General features: G+C 41.8%; 1 protein-coding gene across 1 annotated transcript; it reads right to left on the reverse strand.

Moving 5' to 3' along the window:
* Nucleotides 1-8,156: 8,156 nt before the first annotated feature.
* Nucleotides 8,157-9,180, reverse strand: noto (notochord homeobox; the record flags this gene model as incomplete). The annotated part of the gene is made up of 3 exons (XM_083792225.1): nucleotides 8,157-8,360; nucleotides 8,480-8,661; nucleotides 8,775-9,180. The coding sequence occupies 3 exons, from the start codon at nucleotides 9,178-9,180 to the stop codon at nucleotides 8,157-8,159; spliced, it is 792 nt and encodes a 263-aa protein (XP_083648351.1).
* Between the last annotated feature and the right edge of the window lie 3,518 nt (nucleotides 9,181-12,698).

Genomic DNA, 12,698 nt, shown 5'->3' on the forward strand with positions numbered 1-12,698 from the left:
ATATATGGTCATCCAAATAACTTATTAAAATTTGATAATTATAGAAATTTTGGATCATGGTAAATTCAGGGGTTGAAAGTTAAAAAAATGAATTATTCTTTCAGAAGCATGTAATGTGTCAAACTAGGGGTTTTTCATGATTCTGAACCCATTCCAGGCATTAGTTTTGCACAAAAAACACTCCTTGGGCTAAAAACGGCCCGAATGTGATGAGGTAAGCACATTTGGGCAAATTGAGTGTTTTTTGTGCAAAACTAATGCTTGGAATGGATTCAGAATCACGAAAACCCCATAGTTTGACACATTACAATACATGCTTCCCCTGAATTTACCATGATCCAAATTTTCTATAATTCTCAATTTTTAATATGTTATTTGGATGACCCTTAGGATCATAAAAAACGATTATTATTGCAATTTCTTAGGCCAGTCAATCTAAACTAAGATTGACTGGCCTATTATAACTATGTGCTCAACACTGGAGTGTCAATTTTGTTTCCTGACACAATGCTTCCACCCAGTGGTTAAACGAGGTGAAGCATGTCTGCTGTCACTCGGTAGGCTACTTGTTGGGACAGGTACCAGCAATTTTAAGTATTTATATAGCCTATATTAGTGCATAATCTGCATAGTACTCCGAGGTCAACTTGGACTATACAGATAGGGCATGAACACAGAATTTGAGTAGACTCTCCCTATTGCAGAGACTCAGCCTTTTCCATAGCTCCAGTCATCACCCACATAGTTAACCTCTCCATCAAACAGGGACAGGTCCCCCAAGATTTTAAACTGGCCAAAGTAACCCCCTTGTACAAAAAAGGGAGTAAATTAGAACCCGGCAACTACCGCCCTATTTCTATTCTAAGCTCCATCTCGAAAGTGATGGAAAAAATAGTCTATGAACAGGTTGAAAAGTATCTTGCCACTAATAAATTGCTGTACGAGTTCCAATCTGGCTTCAGAACATCCCACTCCACTGACACATGCCTCCTCTATTTGAGCGATCACATCAAACACGAGGTGGATGCTGGAAAATACTGCGGCATGGTCATGCTGGACCTCCAAAAGGCTTTTGACACCGTGAACCACTCCATACTGGTTAACAAGCTTAAAGCTATTGGTTTTGATAGCACATCAGTGAGCTGGATGCAATCCTACCTGGAGGGGAGAGAACAGATGGTGGAGGTGAACGGAACACTGTCCCCTCCCCTCCCAGTGAGCTGTGGTGTCCCACAAGGAAGCATACTAGGGCCTTTACTGTTCCTAATTTATGTTAACGACATGACTTCAGCTTGTGACTGCAACTTGTTCCTGTTCGCAGATGACTCAGCACTGCTGGTCTCGGACAGGAACAAACTGCAGGTTGAAAAGACCCTCAGCTCTGAACTCGGTAGAATCTGCACCTGGCTCGCTGATAACAAACTATCCTTACACCTGGGAAAAACTGAATCCATCCTCTTCGGATCAAATAGTAAACTCAGCAAGGCAGATGGCTTCTTGGTTAGAGTGGGTGACAATATTATCACACGAAAAGATCAAATTACCTACCTAGGTTCCATCCTGGAGGCTAATCTTTCCGGTGACAAAATGGCCACCAACGTAATCAAAAAAGTCAATCAAAGAACAAGATTCCTTTACAGGATCTCCTCACTGGTCAGCAAAAACACCTTGAAGACCTTAACAGGAGCCCTCGTACAAGGTTTCTTTGACTATGCATCCACCTCTTGGTACCACAGCACCTCAAAGGCCCTTAAAACAAGGCTCCAGACCTCCCAAAACAAACTGGTCAGGCTCCTACTTGGCCTCACCCCCCGAACCCACCTCACCCCTGCCCACTTTGACAGGCTGGGATGGCTTAGGGTCGTCGACAGAGTACAGCATCTTGCAATGGGTCTGGTCCACAAGATTCGATACACCACCAAGATACCCATGTACCTGTCTAAATACTTCCTTAATGTAAACGAAGTCCACACCCACAACACCAGAGGGAGTGCAACAAACCATGTACAACCCAGATTCGGCACAAACAAGGGACTAAATTCTTTTCGCTCCTATGCCACCAAAATGTGGAACGCCCTACCAACAGTCATTAAGACATGTGAATCCCTTGACTCCTTCAAAACCGCTCTCAAAGGGCACCTACGGATGGCTGCAATTCTAAACTGGCCTCTGTAAAATCTGAATCCCCCCCACCCCCCCACCCCATTTCCCTCACTGTATATTGTATATTTTCCCAGTGCTTGTATATTTTCCCTTTTTTGCTTCCCATATGATGAATTCCTGTTCTGTTCTTTAGCTACATATATGTCTATTTGTATGTCTCTAAATGGTTGTATGTCTTTAAATGTTTTGATGAATTGAACAATGTGGACCCTGTTGTAAACAAGTGTAATGCTTAATTGGGTCGTCCACTCACAGTTGACAGTCTTTGTATTGAGTTTGTGCTTAAAATGTACTGTAAATTCTACAAAATGTTAATAAATATTTCAATCAATCAATCAATTGCATTTCGTGTTGTCAACAACAACAAATTGGACTTTTTCAACCTCTTTCTACAACATTGAGCATGCTATATTACCACAACAAGTTTGGGGGTTTACTTTAAAAACAATCGAAATACGAGCCTGAAACATAGTCCACACTGGATTTCTATAGCCCGCATTGTCATTTCTTGATTTTTACGGAATGTGTTAGCCTACTAGTACTAACAAAAGCAAACATAGGAACACCAGTAAAAACGTGTTGATCGGTAGCTGTGACAAGAGGCCGTGACATCCCTGAGACCCGTCGCACCTCCATTCATTAATAAACTAATTGGCTAGTTTGTTTCGCATTAGCTTTGTGTGTTCAGCTAATCTGTTCCACTTAAATAACTGGAAAATTTCACCCCATTATAACGAGATGGGAAAAGTAGCACGTCGCTGCGTTTATGCCACCTGCATGAGAAATGGGGTCGTTTAGACAATTCCCCCATCGCTTCCACTCCTCATCATTAACAAATAGCCCACATTTCACGCGGTATTTGGAATAATAATAATATTTTGTTCTTTTTCTTTTATTCACTTTAAAGAAGATCGTTTTTACTATAAATGGTTAGATTGTCAGCGTTTTTTGTTCATGATTCACATAACTGCAAGTTGAATTGACGACTGAGTGAAGAGAAACGGTGCACCCACTTAGCCCCTCCCAGACAACAACTGAACACGATCCTCCTAAAAAGTGTTTTATTTTGTCATTTTACTCGCTTCACGGTGTTCTCTCTTGGTGAGTGCCTTGTGAACAGAAAGCCTCATTTCCTGAATCCTGACGACAGAACCAGGGACTTTGCTCTAAAATAGATCGTCCCCGCGTGTGTTACAAGTCATTGTGCATCTCAAACGTAACTCCTTTCACTGCGACACAAAGGACAACGTCGACTTCAAACGGTTGTAATAGAAGCTAATGACTATTAGATGGAGTAGAGGGGGCCTAGCCTCTGCAAATAAAATGCAAAAAAAGGATTTTACGATGACCTACCCTAAAACATGACGCTGCTCAAATGAACTGCACTCAGTATCGGTTATGGGGCTTCGATGAGAACTTTCACACCTTCTTGGGGTGCATTATAGTTGCTACCCAGGACATGCCATTCATTGTAGGCTAGAAAAGGAACTGTTGTTAATGGACAGTTAATGGTTGCTGACAGACTGGTCAGGAGTTTTTAGAGAGAGCATCGGTTCTGCTAGTAATTGAAGAACTAAGGGATGAAGGATGATCTCTAACCTGTTGCAAAATACTGTCAAGTATTTGTCTTGCACTTTGCACTAGGCAGTATAGGCTATGTATTGGTATGTCTCACCAATACAACATTTGATGCCATTTTAGAGGCCTTAAGTTGACAAAATGTTTGGACAGTCCTTACACAGCTCCTTGGTGGTTGAAGGAATATTGTTTATTTTCATATTTTTACTCCAAAGCACTGCATTTGGAGTTAATTACAGAAATGACACAATAAAATCATCCTCAGTATTATTCTTTTACTGAGAATGTACACAATTACCGTTTTGGCTTACATGTTCAGAATTAAGTAAGGATTTTTCTCTTACTCCAATACTCCAACAAAGTGGCATGTTGTCACTCACATCCTCCATTGATATTGATAACCAAGCTGTTGACATTCCATGACAGGCAAAGAAAAAGATGCAAGATTTTAGTATTATCAAACAAGTGACAAATTAGACGCAGCCTTCCATAAGCGGCTTGGGTTTGCTATAATACAAACCCTGGAGGGAGACTTATAGGCCTATAGAACCATGCCTGGGCTGGCATGGTTCCAGGGGTTATAAGGGCGTCCATGCGCTAATTGGAAGGATGAGCGTTAGTGACCCCCGTCTCTCGCTGGGCCTACAGGTCTTTTCCCCCCAGACCTCTGGCTGCTTCCTTCTGTCCCACAATGGGATTATGGGCTGTGCTGCGGTGAGAGAGGAGAACCAGGGGTCTCACATCAGAGACGGTGCTCTGGGGGCCTTACACAAACCCACAAGACCCCTCGGAAGAGCCTCAGCCCTAATCAGCCAAATCAGGGAGGGTATGCAGGGGGTGACGGAGGAGAGGAAGGGGAGAAAGGAGATCAGTGCTGGTACTGTTTTATTAAAACTCTGATCCCTTTGATCATACTGTTACTGGCCGTGTTCTGCCTGTTTTATAGCATAGTATCTCCCATTAATTTACTGCACCACCAAAGCCAAAGGATGTGATTAGTGGAACAGGAAAATGACATCAAAGTTTAGAATCTGTCCTGGTAAAAGGACTGTTGTCAACAGCATGCATGTCATTGTGATATGAAACCTTACTGATTTGTCTTTGGAGAGCAGAAGAACTGATTTTTTTTGGCAGGGGGTGAGGGACGGACAGGTATAGGTCGAGCTTTGAGAGCCGTGGGAATACACAGTCAAATCCTAAGTGTTAATTCAACTCTGACAGTGTACAAATGTAACCAAATGGACCCATTTGTTACATTTGTACACTCTCAGAGTTAAATTAACACTGTACTGGAGATGGTACTATATTGGAGAAGTTGATGCTCCTTGAATTGATTGGAACACATCAGTTATACTCTTCACTGAGGCTCCATCCACACCTACATAAACGTAGCTTTTTTGTTTTTGTTTTTTTAAATCTCTCTGTCCATACGACACGTTTTTTTAAATCTCTCTGTCCATATGACCAATGGCAAGACCCATGCAAAACTCCGTTTACATTGTCCACACAGGGAACACACAGGCAGGGTTTAAAAAAAATACACTGTGGCAGGAGTTTTCCAAAAGATGCGTTTATATGGACCAAAAACGCGTTGCGTGTGGGCGACTCCCCCAAAACGCATATAAAAACCTACGTTTATCCGTTTACCCGGATACGTGTGGACAAGGCCTGAAGCTCAGACTGACTTATTTTTTTAGCTGCGCTAGCTCCTAGCCACTCCTATGCACAGCTTTGTGTGTCTGTATGAGCACGGAATGATTGGCTGAGCACAGAATGTGATGTATGATAAGAGCACCGCTCACTTCACACAAGTGTGATCTTTTTATTGACGTTGGAACTTGGAATATGAGGAACAATTTTCTTAGGTTATAGGTTGTAGGTGTCTAAATAATGCAGTTTATTAACAATTTAGTAGTTGGAGAGTCAAAGGTTCACATGATATCTGCATAACTTCACCGAACCTATAGCCTTTTGGCAGGTGCAACAGAGAAAAACTACTAGGTATGAAAAACTACTCAACCTTGCTAAAAAAAACCCGATTGTTTCAGTGTGGACTTTATTTATATTCTGGAAACATTCAAACCATTGCTGTACTGATTCAAGTTTGTACTTTATTGTTACATCTTGTGTACTACTGGTACTGTGGTATATAAGAGTAAAACATATTTTTGTTCAGCTTTCCTTGCAGCAGCATAGGTAATAACAATAAAACAGTAAAAGAAAACGATCATATATTTAATATATGGTCTTTTTTTTACTGTTTTATTATTATAAAACAGTAACAGCTACTGAAAAGTGGCTTTCAGTAGCTGCCACATTACTTTACAACTGCCACATTACATGCAACATCAGTATATCTTATTTAGTTAGGAACAGTTCAAGTAGCCTATATTAAAGTGCGAGAAAAGAACAGGAGAGGGAGGAGGGGTGAGCCAGGGATGGGGGGGTTAGCGTTTCCTTTTGTCATGATTTATTTTTGTTATCTTCAGATCATTAATTGTACGGGGGAAGACATTTTTAGCAGTCTGTTGCCATTGGCTCTGTGATTGTTTACCCATTTTACACACGGCATCATCTGAAACAGTCTGTGGTTGAGATGGCTCAATATGGATCCTTGATTCCGCAAGCTTTCCTAACACAAAGTTTGTCATAAAGGGCTTGGATGTCATTCACACTTTGTTAACAACGTAACCACTTAAACCTTAAGCTTTCCCCACACTAACACAAAACAGAAAATACACTAGTATTGAGCCCTGACTTGGGACTCGGGTTACCCATAATGGGGTTTATTCGAAAATAATAAATCTTGAAATATTCACCTAAAATGACAGGCCCAAAACAGGGACACAGGGTTGAAAGTGGTTCATGTGATCAAACTGCCTGCTGGGGAGACATGGTTGTTTCAGGTTGACCACCCCAATTAGCTGCTCTGATGGATCCAATCACTGCATCCCAATCCCTTCTACACGCTCTGGCTTCTCCCCTCTCTTCTTATCCTGTCTGTCTGCTAGGCATGGTCGGACAGTCCCTCTTTCCACATGGAAGGGGAGGGGGACCTCACGTTTCAATGGAGACTCTGTCCTCATACCAGATAGCACACCTGCCATGGGTGGGCAGGCGTTCGGGTAGCCCCGTCTATTGAGAACCAGTGGAATAAACTTAGAACAGGCATATTGACCATTTAAACAGATTAAACAGTGAGACGCAGCTTTCTCTCTCCCCTAGCCTCAGAGACAGACTGACCCTTACCACCCCTGGCTATAGATATCCCAGCTAATCCCAAGGTAGTTATTTATTTGCTTAGCGTAATCTGAGGGAGGGGGGACCCTGTGGGCCTGCGGGTCTCTTGTCCCAGGTTTTTAACGTAAATGGCTTTGCGTTAAGATGGAGCCCCAGAGGAAATGTCTGGCCATGTCTTCCTAATCAATCTGCTGAGGTGTGACCACAGGCTACAGTGTGAGTGACCTGCATGGGACTTGGAGTAGTAGACTCAAAATGATGTCTTTATAGGCTGTGCAGACTTTTGTAGAGGAAGGTTAAATCAATATAAATTACATTTAAACCACATGAACCTTAGTGCTCCTATTCTGGGGTGAATATTTGAAAAATAATAGATCTACAAGATCAACACATTGCAACATGAGCTGGTAGATTTTGCTACGAGATTTGGTGTAAACAAATGAGGGGTTCTAATATATACCCCTGGGGGACACCAGTCAATGAAGGGTTTTAAATGGTTAAAGTGAAGCAGCCATTAGACCAGTATTTCTCAATTAGTGAGTTAGGGTCATGAAAAAGTGTTGCACAATGTTCTGACAGTGACATCACTCTCTCAATGTTTTGGGTAAAATTGTCTATGTGGTGCGCTATGAGCGGCGCTATAGCCCTAACCTGCCAAGCTGTGTGTACCACGGAATGTGATGAGCGCGTATGATGGTAAAAACGCCCCTCACTTCACACAAGTGTGATTTTTAGCAACAAATTATGGTTTGAAAAAAGACACTTCTTTGACCCTATACCTGACAATGGTCAACCATTAACCATTAATTGACAAAGGACAACCTTGAATCTTATAATTTTCATCTGGAACTATATGATCAGGTAAACGAGGCATGTCTGCAATGCCTTAAGGCACCTATAGGATAATATAGTCTTTGGGACAATTGACACTATTTTATATTCTTATGTACTTCAATGAATAAAACCCATGGCCGGAAATAAGGTTAGAAAATATATTTCTGAATATTTCATCCAAATATACAAACAATACAAAGAGGGTACTCTTGAAAGAGCAAATGCATGGTATAAAAAACACAGATAATTTAAATATAAATCTATACATCTATTAAATAGTCCTACACAATTGTCAGCAGTGCAAAAAGTAAATTTCTTTCAGAAGTCCAGTGTTCATGTGGTCAGCAGTGGTCGATGGACTCATCAGACACATCTATATCCACATCTGAGGAGTCTGAGAACTCCTCGTCCTCTTCATCCGCATGGCCTTGAGACCCGGGGCTCTTCGGCGGGGCGGCCAGGCCGAGTTTCGCCAGCTTGGCTTGCTGCTGCTCCAGGCTCTGTTTACGCCACTTGATGCGTCGGTTCTGGAACCAAACCTTGACCTGGGGATTAAAAAAGAAGAAGGTTTGTTAGGTTTATAATCATGAATTGTCCTGGACATTAGTTTAGGGTCATTCGTTGAGGTTTCCATTGACTCGTCGGTCGTGGCTTTGTTAATTACCTGAGCTTCCGTTAACTGTAGAGCAGAGGCCAGGACAAATCTCTCTGACCCGACCATGTATTGTTGCCGTGCGAATTCTTTCTCCAGGCGGGACAGCTGCTCGTTGGTGAAACTCGTTCGCATTCGTTTCGATTTCCCACCTTTTGTCTTGAATGAATGCACGCTGACCTTTGACATTGAATCTGCAAGGGAAAGATAAGACATTCGTTTAGTATATTATATTGTTAAAATAGACAACACTTTTTCTTCAGGTTTAGTCAAAGCCATGATGACGATAAGTGATATCCAAATTTACCTTGTGCGTAAAATGCTCCGCGACAGTGCGTTGACTGATAGGTGTACGGAGGGCAGCAGTAGACGGAGTATGCCGGCTGGGCATGGTGCATGGCTGGGTGCAACATGCCGGGGGGGTAGAGATACGGTGGCAGCGGTAGCCCCATCTGGCCGGGCCGCGGGAGAACCGGGGCTGCATGTGGATATTTTACTCCGCAGTGGGTAGGACTTATCCGGCCGCAGCTTCTCATGTCCTCGGGCTTTGCGAGCAAAGCGTCGATTGTGAAAGATTTCCCGTTTGCAGGCTTCGTTGGCGACGCTGCTGCGCACTGCAGGCTTCCTGGATACTGTGGATAAAGCGCCGCCGGTGCGTAATTACGCATGTGGTGGACGCCGTATGCTCCGATCGGTCTGTGTGGGACCTGCATTGCCATTGTATATCACCAAATGTAAAGTTCCAAAACGAAGAAAATGAGATTGTTAGGCAAGTTGTTTCTCCGACTGAAGCGAGGAGTAGAATGCTGTCTCTGTAGGTTAAGAGTCCACTATTTATACTTGGACCGAGACGGAGGTGTCAACAACCCCCCGTCGCTCCTTTGTCTTTCTAAGTAGTAGATGAGAGATGCTAACATCCCGACAACGTATCCAATTAATTGATGGACCAGTACAAGCTGGGACTGTCAAACATCCTACCTCTTTGAATGACAAGGCTTTTGAACAGTCCCCAGGGGGAGTTCTCAGAGATTTGATGTAGGCTACAAATTCTTGCATGGATCTTAACTCCAAATGTAATCATTACCGCTGCGAAAGCCTTGATGTTACCAAATAATCTTATTTGGAGCCTTTTTAAGTCTGAGAGCTGGCTGACAGATGCTTTAAGCAGCGTAAAGCTAAGCCACTGGAGATATCCAATTCACCAATAAAGACATGTCTTATTGATGCATTTCTTTGTCACTATAGCTTCATCTTTCTTTTATTTATTTTTTACTTTATTTAGAGCTTATTTTTTGGGGTGAAATTGGGATGGTTTCATGCTCTAACCTAAAGAACAATTAAGTATGAGTCAAAGGGGAAGAATTCACAATGATTATTATTATTATTGATTTCCTTTTATTTATTTAAAATAAAGGCGAACTAAACACGAAAGTTGTTTTCACTTTTTCTTGTTTTGTTGGCTATTGGTTGTTCTTATATGTCTTATATGGTTAGTTGAAAAAATATATATGCATGCAGGCCAGGGTTATAGCCTGACTATTTTTACGTGTTTTTATCACCAAGTTGTAAATCAAGAATCCGTTTTGTATGTAAACAGCCTATAATCTATGCCCTTTTACGGTGAATCTGTTCTTTGCTCAACGTGTGCATTTTGACAGAGGTGGTGTTGCTCTTAATATGTAGTAGTGTCGCGCTTAATCGAGGCGTCAAATCTATCAGGTCGAGTGATTGTGCTGTTTTTTAACCACCTGCAGCTGAAGTAATCCCAGTCGATCAGGAGATGATCCCATATTTTGAATGCATAACTCTGGATGTAGGCTATAACTCTGACTAAAGGGCACGCGGCACGGCATTAATAAGTCTAATAGTCTATCCCGGCTAAATCAAGTTAGTCATTTTAATATTTTTAATAAGTATAGGCTATATTGTACTGTACGATTAATTAAATGAGTGACGTTATGGCCCTGCAAAATAAATCATCTAAGTGGAAATCAGCCATGGTTCAATTAGGCTACTGGACCCTCATTAGAGGCTTGAAAGGGCACATGAAACGTCGTGCGGCTTCTTAGAAGGAAGTGATTTGCTTTTGTACACTACTTTAGGACAAAGGACTCTCTCTCTTTCAACTTGGATTATGACCAGCTCTGCAAACTTTCCGAGCTCATTTCCATCATTTGTAAGTAGTGGAGAGAGCGTCCCCTGACCCTAAGTAACTGTTAAAACACATTTAAACACCGAGGCGAACCGCTCTTCCCTTTGACTTCAGGGCACCTTATTTATTCGCCTTAACTGACACATGAATGTCTAATGAATGAAGGCAAATACAGCCTTTCTCGGCTCAACCTGAACAATGGTGCCGCTCTGCTGCGTCACCGACCCGGACCACCCACCCGAGAACCTTGTATTTGTTGACGTGTATTTCACAACTAGAGGCCAAGGCTAGGAAGTGGGATCGTGATGCTATGTGTGTGTGTGTGTGTGTGTGTGTGTGTGTGTGTGTGTGTGTGTGTGTGCGCGCGCCCCATCCTCCCCGCACATCTGGCTATAGCATGGGCACGGGAGCATGCGCGCTCACACGCAACGTTTTTGCGCCTGTTTTGAAGAGCAAAATCACAAATAATGTACTTTGTTATTGTTGCTAATATTTCTCCCAAATGATGGATGATCTACAATTTGGAGTGGAGTATAGCCTAGTGGAGCTGTTCTCTTCTGCTTCTGTGTATTGGAGCCAGACATGGAGGAATACACTCTAACCATTGTCAAGAGTCCTCCATTCATAGTCATAGGATGTTTGTAGAGAGAGGTTGAATGGGCTGTTCTATAGCTCTGCAAGCCATTCCAAATGAAGCTCTACTCAATAGCCTGAAACTATCCATTAAACACCCCCCATCAGCAGGTCACTAGTTGAATCTGTACAATATGGTTAGATGGAAACGTGACATTATTGACAGTGAACAGTGTATAAAGAGTAATCCGAATGCACGTATACATAGTTTAGCTGATATTGGAGATCATTTTAATTAGTAACATTTATGGAAATAAATTGCATAATCACATGTAAACCATTTATGAAGATGTTTGTTTGTCACTTTAAAGCACTGGTTTTCTCAAAGTGGGGCCCTTGGCCCCCCAGGGTTCCAGAGGCAGCTCAAAATTAGCTAATCTACAGGTTCACGAGCTGATCACAAGCTCAGTGGCTATTTTCAAAAAACTATTGACAAATGTTAATAGATCTCTTGTGGGGGTCACTGGCACAAGATATTTTCAAATAGAGGTCCAAATGCAAATCAAAATGTTTGAGAACCACTGTCATATGGCCTGGTCAGTTATTCCTCAATGAATTTGGTCTTCCACGATCATGTGATTAAATATGTTTTCTCGACTGGGTCTCGAAGTCATACACCAAATCTCTACACCAAAAACGGCCAATCTACAAGCTCACAACGCATTGCATTGTGATATGTTGTTGTGCGCTTGTAGATCTGCTATTTTCACCTATGGCATCATGCATGCCCGGAATAGGGATGCAGCGCACACACACCAACATATAAGTGTGACAAATTACTTTTGGATAACCACACAAACTGTTGTGCGTGGGCGTGGGTGAGTGCTTTACAAGTCAGAAAATGTAACCAAAAAAATAATAAATAAATAAAAATAAACCAAAAATTGGGTTAAAGAAAAAAACAAGTACATTTTGGTTTAAAAAGTAACTTTTTTGGTGGTGAACTTTTGGAAACTTTTTTGTATTTTGTATTTTTTTACACCCCCAAAATAGTTAAAGTGAAGTTTGCAATGTGAGCCATTTCTCACTATAATTCACACATGATTTCATGAAACAAAAGCATGGAGAAACACAGTCATCATCATTATTATTATGAATGTGAAAGGGGACAGGTTTGTCACCTCCTCAACACATTTAGCAAGCACTGTAATCTCTTTCTTTCTTGTTGAAATGCACATCCATCACTAATGAGTTTATGAAGCAATTTGCAGAATGTTTCAGAATGGCTTGCTCGTTGTCACCTTGCCACTGTACCTGTATAGGTCATTATGTGTTAACAAAGGGATAGGTCTTTATACCTATGACAGGGAGTCCAACGAAAGAGCATGGGTAATGTTCTGTCTGACTCCAATACACATATAGATCCTGGCTTCAAGTCTCCACACAATTCAGTGCAATTTCAATTCAAAGTTAGTTAGAAAGTCTGTTCTAATAAAATAAAATAAA

Source organism: Protomyctophum parallelum, assembly GCF_964188405.1.
Source record: "Protomyctophum parallelum genome assembly, chromosome: 20".
In the NCBI taxonomy this organism is placed as follows: Eukaryota; Metazoa; Chordata; class Actinopteri; order Myctophiformes; family Myctophidae; genus Protomyctophum; species Protomyctophum parallelum.